General features: G+C 41.1%; 2 protein-coding genes across 2 annotated transcripts in view; one reads left to right on the top strand and one right to left on the bottom strand.

Moving 5' to 3' along the window:
* The window catches only part of LOC311146089 (oxidation resistance protein 1-like), a 36,859-nt gene extending 20,013 nt beyond the window's left edge, over positions 1–16,846 (top strand). Inside the window, exons 13-14 of the mRNA XM_084182556.1 lie at positions 14,349–14,422; positions 15,925–16,846. Of these exons, the coding sequence (XP_084038682.1) occupies positions 14,349–14,422; positions 15,925–16,060 (210 nt within the window). The 3' untranslated portion in view covers positions 16,061–16,846. The remainder of the gene's footprint in view (positions 1–14,348; positions 14,423–15,924) is intronic.
* A 93-nt stretch (positions 16,847–16,939) lies between these two features.
* On the bottom strand, positions 16,940–23,733 carry LOC311146090 (selenoprotein N-like). Its single transcript, XM_084182557.1, has 12 exons — positions 23,278–23,733; positions 22,380–22,497; positions 22,126–22,256; positions 21,621–21,833; positions 21,237–21,361; positions 21,003–21,140; positions 20,695–20,776; positions 19,611–19,799; positions 19,341–19,446; positions 18,992–19,104; positions 18,522–18,623; positions 16,940–18,311 (listed from the first exon to the last, which is right to left on the bottom strand). Exons 1-12 carry the CDS (start codon positions 23,497–23,499, stop codon positions 18,144–18,146), a joined length of 1,707 nt encoding a protein of 568 aa, XP_084038683.1. The 5' UTR covers positions 23,500–23,733; the 3' UTR covers positions 16,940–18,143.
* Between the last annotated feature and the right edge of the window lie 251 nt (positions 23,734–23,984).

The following is a 23,984-nucleotide window of genomic DNA, read 5'->3' as shown; positions in this document are numbered from 1 at the left end:
ATTGACATACCCAGACCAGCTGCAGGGAGTTATCAAAAGCACAGCGTTTGCACTAAAGAAATGTCTCTGCTCTGTTTTAACCCTTTAATTGGTTCTTAATCCATAAGCATTTAAGGCATATAGGTGTTTCATTCTACAACATATGTACTAGAAAATCATCCATATATTCCCCCCTTTTGGGACCTTCTAAGTCCCAACCAATAAAACAAAAGTTAACATAAAATGAGTGTAAGCATGTGCATATACTTATTCTTAGCCTTGCCATCTGTGGTTAAATTTTTATAAGAATATATATTCAGACCAATGTATCTTCCTCATTGTCTGACCCATCCTGATGAGGACAAGGATCCCAGTCAGGTACTGGGTACAAATCCAAAAGGTTTTCCTCTAAATTAACCTCCAAGTTTTTCTGTTGAGCTTTGTAACCATTGCTCCCCTTTTTGTTTTGTTGTAGCATTTCCAATATACGTGGTAGTATCCTAACACATCAAAATATATAAGAAATAAATGCAACTTTGTTTTAACCATAATATCTAGGACATGTTAAGAATAGTGTCAACAAATCTAGCTCACATAACATTTTTACCCATATCACAAGTAGTATAACAATCAAAAGAATCAATATCAATATCTAATCCATGAATTGCAATTTCAACATCCTTAGTTATTAACATATTAATAACTTATTCAGATCAATCAGTCCACTTATAATTCGTAATCATAATCAAATGAATTACCCAAAACAACTTTAGAATGACAATTCTTAGTTAGTCACCTTGGTTCCATCATTCAAAGTTAAAACTCTCACCTTGGCACATATTGACACTGGCAGAATGTATATTTATATTATCATAATTCTAGCATTAACTTCCTCATAACGAGAATTACAACAGATCAGTATCTTAATGCATTCCTAGTCTAAATTACTATAAATGTAGCAGTGTATAATTAGATTTTAGTCATTTAGCAGACGCTCTTATCCAGAGCGACTTACAGGAGCAATTAGGGTTAAGTGCCTTGCTCAAGGGCACATCGACAGATTTTTCACCTAGTCGGCTCGGGATTAGAACCAGCGACCTTTCGGTTACTGGCACAAAGCTCTTAACCATTAAGCCACCTGCCGCCCTATCTCCTTAATCAACATACTACCTTAACTAACACTCCCTTCCTCTACCGGCACTCAATCTTCTGGCGTCTTCATTATGTTCTTCAGATAGCTTCATAGTTCATCTTGGATTGCCCATGGCAATGTCCCAATTCCAATGTCACACCTGAACCACCTCACCTCTACCCCCATTCTGTTTTGTCCATTTGCCAACCAGTTTACCAGCACCATCAGAGATGTTATATTTGAATAGATCTCTATTCATGCCCACTCCAAATGGACTCCTGTCACACTCTTGAGAGAAAAGGCATAAGAGAAAAGAAAAGGCAGTTAATTGCTTCGATTGGATGCTGGTTCTGATTCAGGTCTCCTGTTAGAGGTGATGCTGAACAGGAACATCTTCAACGCCTTTGTTGCTCCTCTTCAGCCGGGTAGAGTTTTATTTTTATTTTTTATTGAGGTTCATACCGTTCTGGACCGAATTATCTCTGCTATGCATCAAGACACCATCCGTTGCAACCTCGAGAAAGGACAAATCATAACAATTTAGTTGAGTTCATTTCCAATCCAAAACATCCCTATAAGCAAGTTATGATGTTTCACCAATCATTCTTAATACCAATTTCTAATACTTGATCCTGCTGCCTGATACATTTTTCCTTAAGGGGTCCCTGTATTCCAAAGGCTATCTGTATAAATGCCACATATTTCACATTCTCCCTTGTATTCTTCCAAATTCTATAACCCAATTGTTTTATTGTACCACTCCTATATATTTGCTCATAGTCTATTTGACATTACTCTGGCGCTTTCCTTTTCCTTGTTCCTATTATAATCACTAATTGCTTACCCTTCTCTCCCCATCCTGGTTGATTATAAAATTGTTTATATTTAGGATTTCCTAAATATTACAAACATTCTGCTGGCCAATATGGTCTTTCCGAGTTCCTTATATGACAAAAGTTGTGGTTGAATCATAGCACAGTCCTAGTAACTGTGGAAATGTTGAACTACTGTTCATTATTTAAAACGGAGATGTGGTGCATATTAGACTATTTTCTTTATTTAATTTTAATGTAATATATTGTACTCATCTATACCAATCATTGTTTAACGGCTCCTTCAATTCCCTTTCTTCTGTATCTGGTATGGCTCTAACATGTACAGGGTTTAGTGCACTTTCCCAAGGAATAACTACTCCAACAACACTTCCCCCTGGAAATCTAACACTAAATACTACATCAAATTGTTTATCTAAATCTTGGGCTGTTCTCCTCATGTCTATGATTCACCTGTCTCTTTCTTTCATTATCTTAAGGTCACACTACCCCATGTGACTTCCCCATACTCTTTGTGCTGGTTCCTCCCACACCAATAATATTTTAACCCTTGTATTTTAATAGTGATCCCTTCCTGCATTTTAGTTATGGTTCCTGCCTGTGCAAGAATATACATTTTAATCCTGTCTCTATCCCTTCTATGTCTTGTTCTTCTGCTCTTTACTATTATCAGTACCCCATTCCCCTTATTCTCAGGGAACTAGTCAAGTGCAGAAAAATCAATGATGGGGATATCTGGTGCGTCTGGAATATCTCGAAGATCTAGAAGGTCTCGAAGATCTGCCCCTCCACCGAGGGAATCAGCAAGAACACGTAGCTCATCAGTAATTGCCATCCTGACCCATCTGATTCTCGCCAGCATCCTCAGCTCTCTCATCTCTCAGTCATCGGTTCCCTCACTCTGGTACAATGGTTTAGATGATACCAGGTCACGCTCCCCTCTATCCGTACCGCCATTGGTGTAACCTGGACGCCGATGTCTGGTCACTTTAGCTGGTAATCTTCTTCCGTCACTAGGGTCTCCGGATCAGCCAGAGTCCCTCTCAATCTATCGACATCGGTCTGCGAAGAGTGTCCTTCTACCAGCCTACCCATAGGGAAGCTCGGAGTCACTGCTGCAAAGACACACAAACACAGACAAACACAAAATACAACAATGCTACCCAATGACAGGCCGTCTTCCTCTCCTGGGGTTGGAACACTCCTATAGTGGGAAACATGGATCTAAGTATCGGTCTCTCCCACTTTTACCATCATTGAGGTAGCCAACAACACCTGGTATGGGCCCCTCCACATAGGGTCTTTCCAGGTCTTTCTTCTGTAGTCTTTTGCCATCACATAGTCTCCAGGGTGCAGAAAATACTCAGATTCTCCTACTCAGTTGGGCAGAGTTATCTTCACCCATGAAAAGAAAATCTTAAGAACATTGTTAGGTTAGGTGAGACACAGTATGCTACTTATGCCCTCTCATCCGTCAAGAGAAGCCTTGAGATTATGAAGCGCACCTCTTCCAGCTTGTTGTAGTCCACTCATTTCATAGACATACCACCTCTACACCCTGCCTCCTATCACAAAAACAAAAAAAAGATTTAACCTAACCCATAACACATTATTACTACTGCTCATATCCTTAATACACCTTGCATATTTCCCCACAAAACCATTATAAAACATTAAAACCTCTGTAAGCCCAACTTCCCCCCTAGGACACATGCATCACATCGTGATTCATGTGTTCAAAAAACAAAACAACAACAATATTGCCTATCAAACCAAAAATAATAACTAAACTTAAAATGACAACCTTTGAGCATATCTTTACTTAACTGTATCCCATAACACTATTCAAGGAATACCTCTCCTTCAGGACTAACTCTCTCACTTCATCCTTGTCCTGTTTGGACTAATATATAGGATTTTTTCCAATTTATAAACTTCTTCACAATTATCCTTATTATATCTAACCCCCAATTCAGCATTCCTCTAGGATTTACAGTGCGGGTGATCAGGTCACACTATAAAGCCAGGACAGATTGCAGAGGTCATTGAAATCATTCAATGAATTGTTCCATCCAATAGTATACTACTCATTAACAACCATCAAAACATTTCATAAATGTTGTATCCCAAGCATACTGTAAGTCCTTAGTACAGCTCTTTTCAAAATAAATCACACGTATTTACTTATCCCTCAGTAAATAAAAACCCAAATTACATGTGTTTGCCCCTTTAAGATATTTCACTTCTATCCCGTGAAAAAAACTAAAATACAAATAAAAATCCTATACAGCTAACATTTCATACTAAGTGGGTTGTTTGTGGTTATTTAAACACCATATAGTAAAACAATAAACAAACAAAAATGACCAGGCCCTATTTATAGTCTCTGAAAGTATTTCAAAGAAAAGAGAAAATCACTACCCCCTTTTTCTTGGAAGAAAAAGTACACATTTAGTTAGTTTACATTTTGATACCTCCTAACCAGTCCAAACATTCGAAATTCTCATTCTCTATTCCCACATCTACTCCTACTCAGAAAACCCTCAAGAACATCACTTGTGACTGCTCCCTTCCCCGATGAATTCCACAATCCAGAGCACATAAAACAACATAAAGTCCCATAAGATTTCAACCCCCGAGGCTTTTCCGTAACCTCAAATACAGTCAATTTCTCAGTGTAAGGAATCAGTGAAATTTGATCCCAAGTATCTATTAAAATGTTGTTTGAGACGTGGGTCTCCTACATTTCCTTCATCATTCATTCTGTAGGGGATTTCCATCAATCCCAGAAAAGACTCCCAACCAAGACACATCAGACATTTATCATGTTTCATTAAGTGGAATATACACCTATAACATAACAAACCCATAACCACTTTCCAGTAATCTAATAATTTCAACCTGTTGCTTTGTTTTTAGTAAAAATATAAATTGTTGTGTAACCAATCCAGAACCCACAAGAAGTTAGTGCTGTCTCCTGTCCCCTAGTCCAAAATAAATGCTTCTCTAGCTATCCTGATTTGGTCCTTCCCACAAGTTCTAAGACTGCTGCCATTCAGCCAAGCTGGGCCCATTCCCTTGCCAATTACCATGTTGTGGTTGCCTAGGCCATCACGGCTTGGTAGGGCAATCCCTTCTTGTATGTCCTGATTGACTGCACCCCCAGCAGACCCCTGGTCTTCTTGGACAGTGGCAAAACCAGAATGGTGGACCAAGGGATTGTTGTGTGTACACATTCACTACTGGTAAGGTAGGAGCTCTTTGGCCTTGCTGCTGAGGCAGTGGTTGTTGACCTTCCTGGACGACAGGTGTAGCTTGTGTTTTGTCCTTTCTTACCATCTCTTCCAGCTGCAACTGTCCCAGTTTTCTCAGAATCTCTCTCCATTGCTTCGCCAATTTCCGTTCATCCCTCCTGTATTTCTCCATTGCGTGGATAATATGGTCGCAGAATTCTTTGCGGGATTCTGCCGTTAGTCCCACCACATCTTCTAATTGGCTTCTGACAGGGGTTGGCATTGCTTCCATCAATGATGTCCTGAACAGTATTGTCATCAGTGGATCCCCCTCTGGATCTCTTTCTGTTTCTTGTTCAGAGTTAGCATACTGTTCAAGTTCTTCATCCTCCTCATTACTTGTCTTCTCCACATCCTTTTTCCCATCATACTCTTGTTCATCCATCACAGTCTATATCTAACTGTGATTGTTCTCCTCTTCCTGGTGTGAAAACCTGCTGCTTCCTTTTTTCTGCTTCTGTCTCTACATTCCCTGTTATTGAGACTAGACTCGTAACCTGAGAATACTGCCCCCCTTCTGTGTGTGGTGGTGGTGTAATTAAGCCAGCCTTTTTTGGGTCACTCTCCCTCTATTGTTATCCTTCTAGCTTTGTATCATTACTGGATTAATGACATATGTAATAACTGTTTCGCATTAGATTGTGCCTTTTTCTGATGTTGTAATTGTAGCCTATTGCATTAATTTAGTTTAAAATACAAACTTGTTGTTGAACAAATCTAGAACCTACATTAAGTCGGTACTATCCCATCAGCATAATAGTTAAAACTACCTACACTCCACTGGTCCACGTAGCAAAAACAAATTATTATTTTAGAATTCATTAACTATTTGCATACATCACTGGTATCACGCAAACTATAGAATAAAGTAATAACAATTAGAGTTTGTCAAATAAATGTTTTCCATCCAACTATTCAGACTTGCTTCAAATATCTCTTTCAGCTCGATACAGTCAAGCAAGTACGACTCTCTTTTACCCGAGAACTAAAACATGGCATTAGTAAAGTGTATTCACAACCCAACAATAACTAATAGTATATTTGTATTCATATTATTAAAAGACGTTACTTTCATTCCAGTCTACCTAAACAATTCAAATTATGGCCATAACTCTATCGCAATTGCCAGTCCGCTATTCAAATGTATGTAACTGTCCTTTCTGATTGGACTATAGTCACTCCTCCCTCTTTCCCGTTGAATAAGTGAGTCCTTCAGTCTGAAAAGACGCAGGCTGCTAAATCGTCCAGTCTTATCCTGACTGTTCCGTCAATCTAAACAACCCACAACCATAGTTGAACTATACTTAGAAAACCTAGACTCTAATCAGCGATGTAGAATCTATGCTTTATTGAAATGACAAGTAAATCCTCCTTTATTCCAATGATAATGGTCAGTAGTTTTAGTATCTGGCACATACCACACTTTATCAGAAAATAGCTTTACAGGACTAAGATTTCACAAGCTAGAAGCTTTAGCATTCAACAAGTCAAATCTACATTCATTAATTTGGAAACAGATCTAACGAATTCAATCAAATTGATTATGTTCTTTCCCCCTATTATACTAAAATTCCTTTACTCACTTTTGCTTCAAAATGATAGATAGTTATCATAATGCCTACTCTTTTTTCTATCAAATGATCTATGTACTTTCTCCCACCCCTCACATACGTCTATGTTTTTGGGTGTGCAAATCAGCACCTATTATTTTATCCAATCCCTCGTAATAAATTACACTCACATAAAATTCATTATATTCTAATATATTCACATCTACCAAACCATTCATGTTTCTAATGATTCTTTATTGCCACAAATCAGTTAATCACAATCTAGTCTCAGCGGAACAAACAACAAATTACCCAAATCCTTCCCCTCAGTCATAGAATCCTCCCAGAATCGTATAGGCTGGTCACTATTCACTGATCTTACAAAATTCTATGACAGGCATTGTTGTAGGAAACTCCAAGATATCATTTACATGAAAAGCTTATTATTCAAACGTATATATAATTATCATACACACCTCTATATCTCATCATTCAAACTTCAGAGTGCGACTCATTTACACCATTATACCACTCTCATTCCACATTCATACAATGTTGTTCTCAAACGCGCTTAATTACTATTTGTATAACCTACAGGAATATTTTATTCTATCAAAGGGCCCAAATTTGGAATGTTTAACCCTATTCCAGTTATTATTTAACTGTAGTCAATTTATCACAATCCTACATCACCTCTAAAGTTTCCAAATATGTCAGAAACATACCCTGAAAGATTGACCAAAATACAATGCATAGACGTCATATGATCACACCGGTACACGTGACCTGTTCCTCCAACAGGATTCCTCATACCCCTCCTAGTAATGTGAATTTTCCACTCAGTTGGTAAATGTATATCCACATAACATTAATTATTCTCTTTCCTAATGCGAGATTGGGCATACCCTTTCTCCACCAGGCAGAAGCTTCAAACGACCTCAAATATAGTTCCTTTCCTTACAGAAAAGGCTATTACTTGCAGGATTTCTTATTATTCTCACTCACACAGATGAGCAGCCACTTGTGCCCAAATGAATCAGACAGTTGAATGACTCACAGTAGCCCAAGCAAACCACTCATCCACATGAGATGATCAGACCTACTCTATATAACACTTTCTCTATATTTTGAAGCCTTAGTGGCTGTTTAACCCGTTCACCTACTCAGGATGACCGGTGTTAACTCCAATTTATGTCACCTACTCCGGATGACCTATCCTTTTACCTGATCGACCCTTTCTGATTCACTTTCCCCGACACAAGAAAGACATTTTTATACAGGATTTCTATCTACCTATATAGCCCTTTAGGTGATTCACTTCCTCGACACACGCTTACTGGACTTCTATCTTACGCTTTCCTAAGCGACCTGTAAATTCAGCCCTTTTTTCTGATTTTTCGACACAGAAAAAAGCGGTATTGCACAGGATTTCTGCCTACCTAAGCAGCCCTCTAAACAATACACTTCCTCGACACGTTTAGAGCGGTATCTGTAGGGCTTTTTACCAATTTATTCTCTGATCGTTCAAACAGATGGACAGCCGCCCATGCCAAAGCAACCCAGACAAAGCAATCAGCAGGATTAATCAAATGAATTGAACAGACGGTTCAGACGAACAACAGAGTGACATCGACATGTATTCTTAAATCCAAAAGCTCCCAGTCTCTAATTTTCTGGTTCTTAAATTTGGAGAGACCTACTTGGTATTCTGCAGCTGAGGCCGGGCCCTGGATCGAACCACACAAACTTTATACTATATTCTTACTAAGTAAGAACTTGGCTTACCTTTTTTTTTTTTAAAGCGGCCGCTTTGTTTGTATGGTCCGTCCAAGCCGTTTCACAGCCGCAGATGTCCACCGTCTCTGGTCCCTGTTTCCAACTCCTGCCAACGCTCGCCATTTATGGCGTAGAAATATTTGACTCAAAAGTAGCCAACTCTAAAATATCTCTCAAGAAACTGGAGCTTGTGATTCCAAAATGTAGACTTTATTGTTGTGTAACAAAGCCGAGCTGCTCCATGGAACACCTGCCTCTCCTTGGCTCAAAGATCTCCTTTTATACAAATACAAATGCATAGTCATGCTTACATAGAATATACAGTTACCCCCTTAAGGCAAATTATTAACTTCTTTCAGTGCCACGTTGTTTTACTCACGAGGGCTACTTGCGCTTCTCTAAATGGGGCCTCTGTATCTTATTAGTGGCGTAACTCAAACAATTATGTACAGTGGGGGAAAAAAGTATTTAGTCAGCCACCAATTGTGCAAGTTCTCCCACTTAAAAAGATGAGAGAGGCCTGTAATTTTCATCATAGGTACACGTCAACTATGACAGACAAATTGAGAAGAAAAAAAAAGATTTCTGGCTCTCACAGACCTGTAACTTCTTCTTTAAGAGGCTTCTCTGTCCTCCACTCGTTACCTGTATTAATGGCACCTGTTTGAACTTGTTATCAGTATAAAAGACACCTGTCCACAACCTCAAACAGTCACACTCCAAACTCCACTATGGCCAAGACCAAAGAGCTGTCAAAGGACACCAGAAACAAAATTGTAGACCTGCACCAGGCTGGGAAGACTGAATCTGCAATAGGTAAGCAGCTTGGTTTGAAGAAATCAACTGTGGGAGCAATTATTAGGAAATGGAAGACATACAAGACCACTGATAATCTCCCTCGATCTGGGGCTCCACGCAAGATCTCACCCCGTGGGGTCAAAATGATCACAAGAACGGTGAGCAAAAATCCCAGAACCACACGGGGGGACCTAGTGAATGACCTGCAGAGAGCTGGGACCAAAGTATCAAAGCCTACCATCAGTAACACACTACGCCGCCAGGGACTCAAATCCTGCAGTGCCAGACGTGTCCCCCTGCTTAAGCCAGTACATGTCCAGGCCCGTCTGAAGTTTGCTAGAGTGCATTTGGATGATCCAGAAGAGGATTGGGAGAATGTCATATGGTCAGATGAAACCAAAATATAACTTTTTGGTAAAAACTAAACTCGTCATGTTTGGAGGACAAAGAATGCTGAGTTGCATCCAAAGAACACCATACCTACTGTGAAGCATGGGGGTGGAAACATCATGCTTTGGGGCTGTTTTTCTGCAAAGGGACCAGGACGACTGATCCGTGTAAAGGAAAGAATGAATGGGGCCATGTATCGTGAGATTTTGAGTGAAAACCTCCTTCCATCAGCAAGGGCATTGAAGATGAAACGTGGCTGGGTCTTTCAGCATGACAATGATCCCAAACACACCACCCGGGAAACGAAGGAGTGGCTTTGTAAGAAGCATTTCAAGGTCCTGGAGTGGCCTAGCCAGTCTCCAGATCTCAACCCCATAGAAAATCTTTGGAGGGAGTTGAAAGTCCGTGTTGCCCAGCGACAGCCCCAAAACATCACTGCTCTAGAGGAGATCTGCATGGAGGAATGGGCCAAAATACCAGCAACAGTGTGTGAAAACCTTGTGAAGACTTACAGAAAACGTTTGACCTGTGTCATTGCCAACAAAGGGTATATAACAAAGTATTGAGAAACTTTTGTTATTGACCAAATACTTATTTTCCACCATAATTTGCAAATAAATTCATTAAAAATCCTACAATGTGATTTTCTGGATTCTTTTTTCTCATTTTGTCTGTCATAGTTGACGTGTACCTATGATGAAAATTACAGGCCTCTCTCATCTTTTTAAGTGGGAGAACTTGCACAATTGGTGGCTGACTAAATACTTTTTTTCCCCACTGTACATACGTACGTTAAAGAACAATCACACTCTGTATTGACTATATTCACTATCCAGACATGCATCTGGAGTACAAAGTATCAATCATGTTCATTCTGTTTTACCCTTAAACTTTCATAACACATTATAAAACATATCAATTAATACTTAAACATGGTTTAAACATGTCATGGCCATAACCCATTCTCAACCACATATATTTAAGCCAATCCCAAAAAGCATCCTCCCAGGATCCTTGAGATTATGTGCATGTGGCTATGTGTCAGGTCATAAGCACAAACAAATGATAACACTAGTTCCATTGTTACTCCAATCTCCACACAGCCACCACGAGGCGTTGTATCTCCATCACATGTCATTGACATACCTGACCAGCTGCAGGGAGTTATCAAAAGCACAGCGTTTGCACTAAAGAAATGTCTCTGCTTTGTTTTAACCCATAAGCATTTAAGGCATATACAGTGGGGAGAACAAGTATTTGATACACTGCCGATTTTGCAGGTTTTCCTACTTACAAAGCATGTAGAGGTCTGTAATTTTTATCATAGGTACACTTCAACTGTGAGAGACGGAATCTAAAACAAAAATCCAGAAAATCACATTGTATGATTTTTAAGTAATTAATTTGCATTTTATTGCATGACATACAGTGGGGGAAAAAAGTATTTAGTCAGCCACCAATTGTGCAAGTTCTCCCACTTAAAAAGATGAGAGGCCTGTAATTTTCATCATAGGTACACGTCACCTATGACAGACAAATTGAGAAGAAAAAAAAATCAGAAAACCACATTGTAAGATTTCTAATGAATTTATTTGCAAATTATGGTGGAAAATAAGTATTTGGTCAATAACAAAAGTTTCTCAATACTTTGTTATATACCCTTTGTTGGCAATGACACCGGTCAAACGTTTTCTGTAAGACTTCAAAAGGTTTTCACACACTGTTGCTGGAATTTTGGCCCATTCCTCCATGCAGATCTCCTCTAGAGCAGTGATGTTTTGGGGCTGTCGCTGGGCAACACAGACTTTCAACTCCCTCCAAAGATTTTCTATGGGGTTGAGACCGTTTCATCTGACCATATGACATTCTCCCAATCCTCTTCTGGATCATCCAAATGCACTCTAGCAAACTTCAGACGGGCCTGGACATGTACTGGCTTAAGCAGGGGGACACGTCTGGCACTGCAGGATTTGAGTCCCTGGGGGCGTAGTGTGTTACTGATGGTAGGCTTTGTTACTTTGGTCCCAGCTCTCTGCAGGTCATTCACTAGGTCCCCCCGTGTGTTTCTGGGATTTTTGCTCACCGTTCTTGTGATCATTTTGACCCCACGGGGTGAGATCTTGCGTGGAGCCCCAGATCGAGGGAGATTATCAGTGGTCTTGTATGTCTTCCATTTCCTAATAATTGCTCCCACAGTTGATTTCTTCAAACCAAGCTGCTTACCTATTGCAGATTCAGTCTTCCCAGCCTAGTGCAGGTCTACAATTTTGTTTCTGATGTCCTTTGACAGCTCTTTGGTCTTGGCCGTAGTGGAGTTTGGAGTGTGACTGTTTGAGGTTGTGGACAGGTGTCTTTTATACTGATAACAAGTTCAAACAGGTGCCATTAATACAGGTAACGAGTGGAGGACAGAGGAGCCTCTTAAAGAAGAAGTTACAGGTCTGTGAGAGCCAGAAATCTTGCTTGTTTGTAGGTGACCAAATACTTATTTTCCACCATAATTTGTAAATAAATTCATAAAAAATCCTACAATGTGATTTTCTGGAAAAAAAATTCTCATTTTGTCTGTCATAGTTGACGTGTACCTATGATGGAAATTACAGGCCTCTCTCATCTTTTTAAGTGGGAGAACTTGCACAATTGGTGGCTGACTAAATACTTTTTTCCCCCACTGTATGTCATGCAATAAAATGCAAATTAATTACTTAAAAATCATACAATGTGATTTTCTGGATTTTTGTTTTAGATTCCGTCTCTCACAGTTCAAGTGTACCTATGATAAAAATTACAGACCTCTACATGCTTTGTAAGAAGGAAAACCTGCAAAATCGGCAGTGTATCAAATACTTGTTCTCCCCACTGTAGGTGTTTCATTCTACAACATATGTACTAGAAAATCATCCATAATACACACATACACACACTATGACACACACACACACACCTCATGACACAAACAAACTATGACACACACACATACACGCACTATGAAGTGGTAATGCCCGAGAAGCCGGTGTTTGGAGGATATATTGGCACAGGTGTTGTTAGGCCCAAGACAAAGTCGAGCCAATATATCCTCCAAACACCGGCTTCTCGGGCATCATCACTTTTATACAATTGGTTACCAACATATTCAAATAATGATTTACATATTTTCATGAAAACGTTATTTTGATTAATTTATTCAAACAATTTCATTCTTCCACAAGATATAGTCCCGACACAAATCTAGGGTTGATAGAGACGCGACCCAGTCGTTCAGTCTTTTTGTTCTGTATCTATGGACTCAACCCAGTCATTCGTTCTAAATGTTCTATTGCCATGCTGGCTGGCAACATTCTTATCCCTTGCTTGCGAGCTAGCCAACTATGGCTAACTTACAGTCACCTCAAAAAGTGCAGCCAGAATAAAAGCAAAGTAGCTGCATTTGCATTTGTTTAAGTTGTTTTCTAGTGACATTTTATTTGGATACGTCCATAATAATAATAATAATAATATGCCATTTAGCAGACGCTTTTATCCAAAGGGACTTACAGTCATGCGTGCATACATAATGCATGCATACAATGAGCTAATGAGGCGTGATTTCGCCTGACATAGAAAATGTGCTCTCTCGTCAGGACACTGTTGTTCAGAGGAGCTAGCCAACAACACAGCTACAGTAACACAATCACTTCAAACTGAAGCTGGAAAGACTGCAAATTAGCTGCGTTTCATTTTACCTTTATTCAATTGACATTTTTTTGTATATATCCATAAAAACGATGCAAGCTGATTCATGATTTCGACTGGCTGAGAAACACCGCCTGCCTGTCTGTCTCGTCCCGACTCCCGACACGTTCATTACTATGGGACAGCAGTAGATCAAATTTGAATATTGAAACATTGTTGCAAATGTCGGAGAGACAGACAGCAAAGTTTATACAAATCTCCACTGTTGAAAACGAAATGTTAGTCTAAAAGAAATGTGAGATAATGTCTAGATGCTTTTTATAATGGAGATCAAGTTTATAAATTGCCTGGCTGGGCTGATGAGACAGTGGATTGCGCAGTCAGATGGAACAGAATAAATAGGCATTTTAACGTCATAGATTTAGCCGGTGGCTATTTGTGGAATAGACACCGGCTGGAATGCGGTTTTAACCAATCAGCATTCAGGATTAGACCCACACGTTGTATAATAATGCATACACTACACTCACAACCATTGCCATACAGTTCTCTCCCACATGTTCTAATCTGAAATGTGGCTTTTTAAGGTATCACTGCAGGATTGTTGTTTTGCAAACTAACTGAAAAGATGATATTATTTGTTTCAAATCTTGCTGACATAATATTGTATGAGTTTCCATAGCAACCAAATTACTATTTACATCAAGGTCTCTACCAACGTCACATCATTGATTCAATGCATGACTGTGGATTAAGAAAAAGGTCCCTTTCTGCTTTTTATGCACAAACAACGTGTAGGAACTCATTGCTGTCAATAGTGTACTGTATATGCATAGCATTACAGAAGGGCAAGTTCATTCATAAGCACAAAAAGTACTACTGTGTTGGTATCCTATACTGACTCTGTCCTTGTCACTTCCCACAGTGTTTCAGGTGGACTGGAGAAAACTCCTTCTTCATAAAGGGAGACCTGGACTCTTTTGCTATCGGAGGAGGAAGGTGGGGTCACTCACAGTCATACCAATATGTCTTAGGTTATGGTTTTCTTGATGCTGATGTTATTTCTGTTTGCTTGACACGTACTGCACATTGGTGCCACAGCTACACTACATGACCAAAAGTATGTGGACACCTGCTTGTCGAACATATAATTCCAAAATCATCGGCATTAATATGGAGTTGGTCCCCCCTTTGCTGCAATAACAGCCTCCACTAGATGTTGGAACATTGCTGCGGGGACATGCTTCCATTCGTTGGGCATGGGGGCATTTCCATGCTGAAACAGGAAAGGGCCTTCCCCAATCTGTTGCCACAAAGTTGGAAGCACAGAATCTTCTAGAATGTCATTGTATGCTGTAGCTTTAAGATTTCCCTTCACTGGAACAAAGGGGCTTAGCCCGAAACCATGAAAAACAGCCCCAGACCATTATTCCTCCTCCACCAAACTTTACAGTTGGCACTATGCATTGGGGCAGGTAGCTTTATCCTGGCATCCGCCAAACCCAGATTTGTCCGTCGGACTGCCAGATGGTGAAGTGTGATTCATCACTCCAGAGAACGCGTTTCCACTGCTCCAGAGTCTAATGGCGGTGAGCTTTACACCACTCCAGCCGACGCTTGGCATTGCGCATGGTGATGTTACGCCTTGATCACACCGACAGTGTTTTTAGGCAAAATGGTACGCAGCATCATCTGGATATGTGTGCAACAAAAGTTCAACATTCACCTTCTGCTACCATTTCTGTCAAGCCATCTATGCATACAGTTTGACGCATACGTTCGATAAATCCAACGTATACACCACACAGAACGCATTGCAACTGCCTCTGCAACGCAATGCTGCAAGGCTAATGCAGCGTTCCATTGGAAAGGAATGTCCTTCTGGTGTGCCAAAATGCAATGACACTGTCGGTGTGATTGAGGCGTTAGGCTTGTGTACGGCTGCTTGGCCATGGAAACCCATTTCATGAAGCTCCCGACAAACAGTTATTGTGCTGACGTTGCTTCCAGAGTCAGTTTGGAACTCTGTAGTGAGTGTTGCAACCGAGGACAGACGATTTTTACGCTCTTCAGCACTCGGCGGTCCCGTTCTGTGAGCTTGGCCTACCACTTCGCGGCTGAGCCGTTGTTGCTCCTAGACGTTTCCACTTCACAATAACAGCACTTACAGTTGACCAGGGCAGCTCTAGCAGGGCAGAAATGTGATGAACTGATGTGTTGGAAAGGTGGCATCCTATGACGGTGCCACGTTGAAAGTCACTGAGCTCTTCAGTAAGGCCATTCTACTGCCAATGTTTGTCTATGGAGATTGCATGACTGTGTGCTCGATTCTATACACCTGTCAGCAACAGGTGTGGCTGAAATAGCAAAATCCACTAATTTGAAGGGGTGTCCACATACTCTTGTATATATCGTGTATGTGTTAATATGTTTAGGAGAACACATTACTTTACTCTAAAACAATGAACAAGGAACTGAGTTTCTCGCTCTCTCTTCCCCAGTGGTCACTTTGGCCTGTGGCTGGATGAGATGCTGTACCTGGGCAGGAGTAGCCCATGTTACACCTTCAACAACTGCTGCCTCTCGGAAAGAGACGACTTCCACGTCATGGAGCTGGAGGTGTGGACGTTCTGGTGAAGACATGCCCTCTTCCACTCACCTCGCCTAGCAACACATACTGACTCTCTGTCTAGCTGTCCAATCACTGCATTAAACAGGACTCTAGAACCATTCTTGAACTCTAGAACAGGACTCTAGAAACCATCTATTCTAGTACAATGAGTTGTTGGATGTACCTGACTATTTTGACTTAATTATGTGGTTTTGGGCTGCAAACTGAACTGTGAATATTCTGAACCCTATTTCTGAATGTGGACCAAAACATTACGTGGAGGGGTATTGGTGGTTTGGGACAGAGATTGTAGCCTCACTGCATTGGAAGACTTGTCCTGTTGCAGCCCCCCACTCCTTCCTTAGGTTGGTATGGTCCTCACTTTCAGGTGACTCGGCATTGTGGATACTGTTGTTCTGTGGTGGAATTCACATTTCCTTCTAACAATGGATCTCCACATCTAAAGGCCTGCCTGCATGTGAAAGCCTGCATTTCCACCCCAGCACAACTCGCACTGTTATTCTGGCACCATAGTTTAAAATTAATTAATTAAATGGAGGAACTGAAATTGGAAGAACTAGGGACTTTACTACCCCCTTGTTGCATATGGATCAACTTGTATGAACTGGTTGAGTCAACGTGAACAAAAAGAGGACTTGGGGGCGGGAAGCGGTCTAACCTTAGTATCTCTAGAAATGTTTCATGTTACCCACTATCCATCACACACAACCTGACATTTACTCTGATCAGAAATTAGATCCATGTTCACACAGTACAACACGAATAGACAATAAAATATGGTTATTCATGTTATAACGTCTTTATCTGATACTTCTGGGACATGTCGGTTTCACCAGTGTTCAATGCAAGCTTGGGGACACCGAAGAACACTCAAGACTCCTTTTAGCAAAGATCCATTTTAATTTTTTGCAGAAAATGTGGCACTGTTAGTCAAGCATATTTCAAGGAGATAATGTACCTCTAATGGCTAAATGTGCTGCCTATATTGCAGCGCTTAACAAGAGGCTGATGGAGAAACAGAACACTTTACTAAGATATGATCCATTTCAAGTTTATCACATGTTCGTGGTAGAATCCACAATGATTATCACTAAGTCCATTTCTTCTTGCCCCTGATAAATTCATTTTGTTAGATAATCTTTGGTGTAGTCTTATGGTTCTGATCTCATGGTCAAGGTGTTAAGAAATAACAAGTCAATCAACATAAGATGTACATCTACAACTGTTGGCTTTCATAAAAAAAAGAGAAACAAAAGGTATTACATTACACATTGTGCCACCATACAGCTTTGTTTTCGGGTTTCCATGACAGCTGTTGGCAACCTCGAGGGAACAGGGCAGGGGTGTTAACTGCAGAAGCTTTAGCAATGACATCAGGTCTTGCCCAGCCAACTTTGGACTTTCAGGCAAGGCCATCACAAACTGCTGAAACTCTAGCGGGAACGACTTGACCTGTTCTGCCCCTCCAACTCTTCCAACAGTAACAGAATTAAAACACATATGTGGTTCTTTACATATTGCGCAATATAGAGATAAAATAATTATGGTGCAGTCTGCTTGTTTTCGTATGAAAATGTAGATATAAAGAAAAGTTAAAGTTTGAGTAAAGCAAATCTCAACTCACTGTTATGACATGATAACAGAATGCATAAATAAGTACAATTAATTAGCCACTAGTAGGAGAGACCAGAGCAATGTTTGTAACCTGGCCACTGTTCTGACTCTGAACTTTGTTAAAATAGTTGGTAAGTAACAGCAACATTAGTGATTATATGGAATGGGATTAGGAGCATGTTAACTTGAAGAACATCTACTGAGTATTGAGTTTAGTTATTTAAAAAAACAGTTTTGTCTAAAGCATATATGTCTTCAGAAGTGCTCAACTGGTATAGCGACCACTGTCGTTTGAAGAGGTTGTTGTAATACTGATACTGTTGGATGCTAGTGAAACAACCTGAAAAGTTATCAACAGCTGCCAGCACTGTAGGAATCCGATCCCTACACAGAAGTTCGCTTTTTCTTTGATCATTATCCTTCACAGAGGATTTACCCCTAATTTACACACACACTTTTGACCACCGTTTGTCTTTACTGTGCCAGGTGCTCCTTGGCTTTCTCCAGCCCCTCTTTGAGGAAGTTGATGTACGTAGCAGTGGATGGGTCCTCGAACCCCCCAGAGAAGCTAAATGTGGGAGCTTCCTCCTCCGGCTTCATGGACGTCTGGTCCAGGAAGTAATTAGCATTGATGTGGTGGACCTAGAGTCATTAGAAAATAATTTCAGTCAGAGATTCAAGTCATTTTCAACCCTCCATAGGTTGTTGTCATTTCCTCCAAACCCTTTTTTAAATTTGTTAGCTGGTTATTTAGCAACGCCCAGAATCAACAAAGTGAAGTATCCACTTAAAGGTTGTTGATAAACAACTGGGCAGTTGAGATGGAAGCATGATGGAACTGTAAGGACTTACAATAGTGCCGTTGGGCAGCGCCACCATCATTTCTACTGGAAAGTTGTACTTCTCCAGGTGTAGGCGGGCCCTGTGACTCTCAACCGGGTTATGCTCGTTAGCCTGAGATAAGATTATATGGAAACATTACCACCATATCACTCAAAACAGACAGCAGTTTCCTACACAACAGATGGTGTGGAATATGTTCGACATTAGGTCTTGAGACAAACGTTGATTTAGTAATGAACACTATCCATTTAAAGAGGTTAATTATTTTAGCCTTGAACCTTGAGGATGAGCCAGTGGTGGCTGGTGTCACTTTAAATTGAAGGGTGGGCTGATTGTAATATTTGGAATGGAATAAATGAAACAAACGCATCATTTCCATGTTTGACACCTTTCCATCCATTCCATTACAATGAGCCCGTCCTTCGATTTCACTGACTACCAGCCTCCGCTGGGCTGAGCAATATGGGCCGCTCACTCACCTGCATGTCCTCCAGCTCTTTGACCAGGGACCAGCTGCTGACGAAGCTCTGGTTGAGCAGGGCCAGGACGGGCGAACTTTCCAGGACTGTCTCCCGGAGAGTCCGCCCCGAACCTGTGACAATGTGTTTGGAGGAAGCAAAAAGGTCACATACAAAGCTAAAGACATTGTAATATTCAGTGCTTGAAGGAGGTTAGGCTATGCTGCCCCCCCAAGATGACACCCCTTGACCCCAGGTCTAGGATATACTTTATATTTTTTAAGTTAATCACTTAAAATGCTCCCAAGTGAGCATTAAGAGGTGGATTATTATCTTCATAGAGCCTAGTGTCACAGGTGAACAGTCTCACCTCAGCAGGATTGGTCATCTAGTGCACCCCAGAGGAGGATGGAGTGCACCAGCTTGCTCTCTGCCTGTGCTCGCTCAAAGGCCTCTGAGAAGGGCAGGTATGACACCTGTGGACAATCGAAGAAGAGACGTACATCGTCACAATGGTGCGGAGTCTATCAAGTTATTTTTAGAGAGCTTGGGGATACCCAGTAGTGATCGAAGTTCAAAAGTGACTAGAACAAGCCCCTAAATAGATGGTACAAAACTGAGCAGGCGTATTGAGCCGTACCTTCTTGAAGGGGTAGAAGGTGACCTCGAGGCGGCGAGCAGCCTCCTCGCGGCTGATCTCAGATGTCCAGTGGATGTCCTCGAAGACAAACTGGACAGGGTCGCTGCCTCCCCGTCGGCTGTCGATGATGTTCCCCTCCTCATCGTGGATGAAGGAGGGCGTGGATGGACCAACGGCTTGCAGCTCCATCTGACGACACACAGGGTGTTTCTCAATATGAATACTACCGTGCCCCACACTCATTCTACGAGTTCATTCTCCGAGGACGTTCTCTTGAGTACACTCGTGAGGACGAGAGTGTGGAGAACGCATAAAATAGTCCATTTGAGAAGCACTCACACTCCCCCTACTGTATTACCTCATGCTGCACCTCCATTCACTGAACCTGCTTCCAGCCAGAACAATGGCAATAGACGAAAACAAGATATACACAAAGCAAACGTTTTACTTCATAATTATCAGCTAGCTATATGTGAATTGTAATAATCTAGCTAGCCAGCTAGTTTAACAGGCAACGACCTACAACTAATGTTATGCAAGGTAGATGACTAGCTGTCAATTTTTCATGGGTAGCTAGCTACCGATTCTTCGTGGTTAGCTAGCTAGCCAGTTAGCCATATTTACTTACTATGGTCTTGAGATCTATGCACATGCCACAATTAACCCAGTATGTATTTATTAATGTATCAATATATAATATTGTAGTCAGGCAACATATGAGATGTGAATGGGCAACATTTGTTTGCAAAGTCTGAATTATTTTCTGCCATTGATTTCAAGATAGTCGTTTTTTACGTGGTTGTCAAATTTCTGTGCATACTTTCTGTTGAAGCTTGCATCGATGCATGCTTCAAAATATGTAGTATGCATCCGAGAAGTGCCCTCCATGCTCCGTTTTGCATACTTTGATTTGGACTCATACTCCGACCCTCCCGTGCTCCAATTTGCGTGCTCGGAGCACGATAGTATGCATATTGAGAAACACCGACAGAGATCACATAGCAAATACAACACATCCTACTATGTCACATTACACCGAATCAAATGTTGGTATGCCACAGCATGACAAGGCACAGTAGCCTACCTGTGGCAGGTATCCAATGTCCACCTCCATATTGCTGCTCTCAGTGGCTCCATAGAGCCACTCCATGTCCACATTCAGAGTCCTGTGAGACCGGGAGAAGTCAGTATCTGCCATCTTACATTCACTAACGGATATATCAGTAGCATAACAGCATTACTATCGTCCTAAAGGTCTACTCTAAATGGATAAGACACAGAGTCTGTAGACTATAGAGGTAATTCTGGTTATCGCTCTGGATAAGAGCGTCTGCTAAATGATGTAAATGTAAAATGTTATCAATAACAGAGTCAACCATGTTATTCACTGACCTGTCGTTGGGGACGTAGAGGTTGAACTGTCGGACGTGGGAGGAGTCCCGAGAGAGGACAATGTTGCCAGTGAACTGGCCTGGGGTGAACCAGAAGGGGAAGTCTGGGACGTCGTTGAGCTGGAACTCTGCATGGATCCTGTGGAGGTACAGAGGTAATAACATGGTAACAAAGTGGTAACTAGTTGTAAACTCAATGGACTAGGCTTGATGAGGAATCTCAGAGTTCCCTCACCTGAAGACTATGTCCAAATAGAAGTCACTGGCGGCTCGGATGCAGGCCACTGTTCCCTGAGGGGCAAAGCGGGACTTGATGAAGGGCCGTGGGTGGAACATACTCAGCAGGGAGTGAATGAGAACCTGTGGGGAAACAAACACAGTCATTGCTAGGTTCATGTCTTTCCTTCAAAAAAGTTATGTGACGTTTTACATTTTCTACTGATACCACTTGACTATGCTGTAATTTCATCTCATCTCATAGTCAAAGTAACACTTTGTTTCGCCAATGATGTATATATAATCTTCGCCAAGATTTTGAGTGATGAACAAGTGTCGTGGACAATTATTAAAGTCAAACTGAATATAAAATATCAGATACAGTCACTTCCTAAAACCGTACCTCTTTTCCTCGTGGTGCAGGAGGGTGGTAGCGATTGTTTGGCAGGTACCCAGTGAAGATGTTGAGCTCACTCTGAACGACCCACCAGGTGTCCCCCACTTCCCCTTTGTTTTTGGGGGGCAGGAAGGCCCTGAACTGGCTGGCTGAGAAGGTCGTGGAGGGCACAGCAGGACTCTGCCAGGAACGCAGCCCACTCAGGGAACTATGAGTAACCTGGCGAGGCGGAGACTTAACTGTGATATCTGAGGCTTTCTCTGCTAAGCCTTGGACTGTCTATTTTAAACTTTTTCTCTCTTTTCTGTAATTTATCACCATAAGTCCTTTTATAAAAGCAACTTACTGGTAAGTAATCTTTCAAATCCACTCAGAGACAGCTTCAAAAGCAGTAAAAAGTTTACACGGTAGGGTGTTATCTATTCTTGGACTGGCTTATAAATCACTTCAGTGTAAATCACAGGTGAGGTAAGGCAACACTGTCATTATAAGGGAAGTCTACTCTTATTACCCCTAGGAAACCATCCTTGCTCTTCGTCATTGTGTAAAGCTGCAGAGGCTGCATCTTGGCCTCCAGGGTTAGGGTCTCTCCATTGGGGTCATGGGTCACTTCCTCCTCGAAATCCGCTGGAGGCGAGATCCCTGCAGGGAGGCGGGCAAAAGGTCACAAACCAATGACTGAGTATTCGTGTTGGGTTTGTGGGGATGCAGTATTTTGGATTTGAATGTGTTAGGGTGCGGTACATAAGAAGGCTCGTGGTGAACCTGTGAGTTTCTCTGCGATGGGTTTGAACTCCTCAGGACTGAGGTACAGGTCATGGTCTGTGTCCAAGGAGGAGAAGAGAAAGAGGCCCTCGGCGCCCAGTGCTTTCAATGCCACTTCCTGTTGGAGGAACACACATTAAGAGTTCCTTATTGTGTCTTATTGTGTCAGTTCTCAAGCTCCAGTGACTTTCCTGGACACGCCCAACACAATGTCTGGCACAGATCAGAGTGCATCTTTTTAACCCTAACCTCTAATACCTCTACAATTTTGAAAAAAATGTTTTGGATAAAGAATGCAGCTACAAATGTATCAGTTTATCAAAATGTATCAAATGAGTGTACTTGAAATTAAACATGGCAAGGAAGTGAGGGGATTAGTTTCCTAAAATAATGTTCTAACCTTGAGGCCCTTCTACACAAAAATACACTGTCTGCACGCAAGCTCTGATGTTAGCTCAGTGGAGGGAAGAAGGAGTACCAATTGTGAGCCAGACAACTAGTTCTGTAAGTGGGGTGTTGAGTGTGACCAGCTGTGGCAGACATCCAACCCCCTAATAAAACGACCTTGGGTAAAAAAACAAAAAAAACGGTACGGGGTAGAAAAGTGTTTGATCCCACAAAAACAATACGTGGCACGCAGGGTATTTGTTCAATTTCTAAAACCTTCCCAAAAATGTAAAATAAAAAAAGCCCCATGATTTAAAATACTGTGAATAACTTTTAACAGTTAATATGAGAAATAGCAGACTGCCATCAGCACAAGACTTGGCAGAGAAAATAAACTCTTTGCAATAATTTAAAGGTAATTCATGTTTTATATCACAGTCAATTCAGATGCAGAACTAAAGACATCTGCTGAACAAGATGCGTAAAACATGGATACAGATGTTGAACTTACATGACGTGTAAGAAGCTGTGAGTCCTGATAATATTTGTAACCAAAGGCAAGAAGGGGAACAATAATGAACATAAGCAATGTTGACATTGCTCCAATGATCCTAGATCGCTTGGATTTGCCAGACGCCAGTCGTTCACCGGTTTGAGATTTGTCCAGATGCTCATCCTCCCCCAGACTAGCATTCTTGTCCTCCGGGATTATTTTATCCACGTCCGCGGCCATTCCTTGCTCTCACCCCTACACAAACGCAGGCATGCTCTCTAGACAATCCGCGCAAATTACCTTTATTTATTGGAAATATAGCCACCAATTACGGTAAAAATGTACTCTACTCGTAGAACTATCCGCGACTTCCCGATCGCTACTCTGTTGCAACCAACAGCTAGCTGTACATGTATAGACCTTAATTTCTTATTTCCCACATCTCTTCTTCTCCATTCATCGAATCCATTTACTGAGGGGCAAGACAGCATTAAAGGGCCAGTGTGCTATTTTGTTATTTGCTATTTTGTTATTCGCTGGAATATCTGCTTGGTTCGTCATAACAATAATAATATGTTGGATTTGCCAGAGAACATTGGATGCATGGAAAGCCGTTTTAACAAATATTCATATAATTTTTAAATATATAATAATATGTTTTGATATCAATATTTCAACAAATGTATATAAATAAATTATTTATTGATATCAATAATTTGAATTTT

This window comes from Coregonus lavaretus, assembly GCF_964263955.1.
Source record: "Coregonus lavaretus genome assembly, chromosome: 18".
Taxonomy (NCBI): domain Eukaryota; kingdom Metazoa; phylum Chordata; class Actinopteri; order Salmoniformes; family Salmonidae; genus Coregonus; species Coregonus lavaretus.
This window is presented reverse-complemented; position numbering and strand designations above follow the sequence as displayed.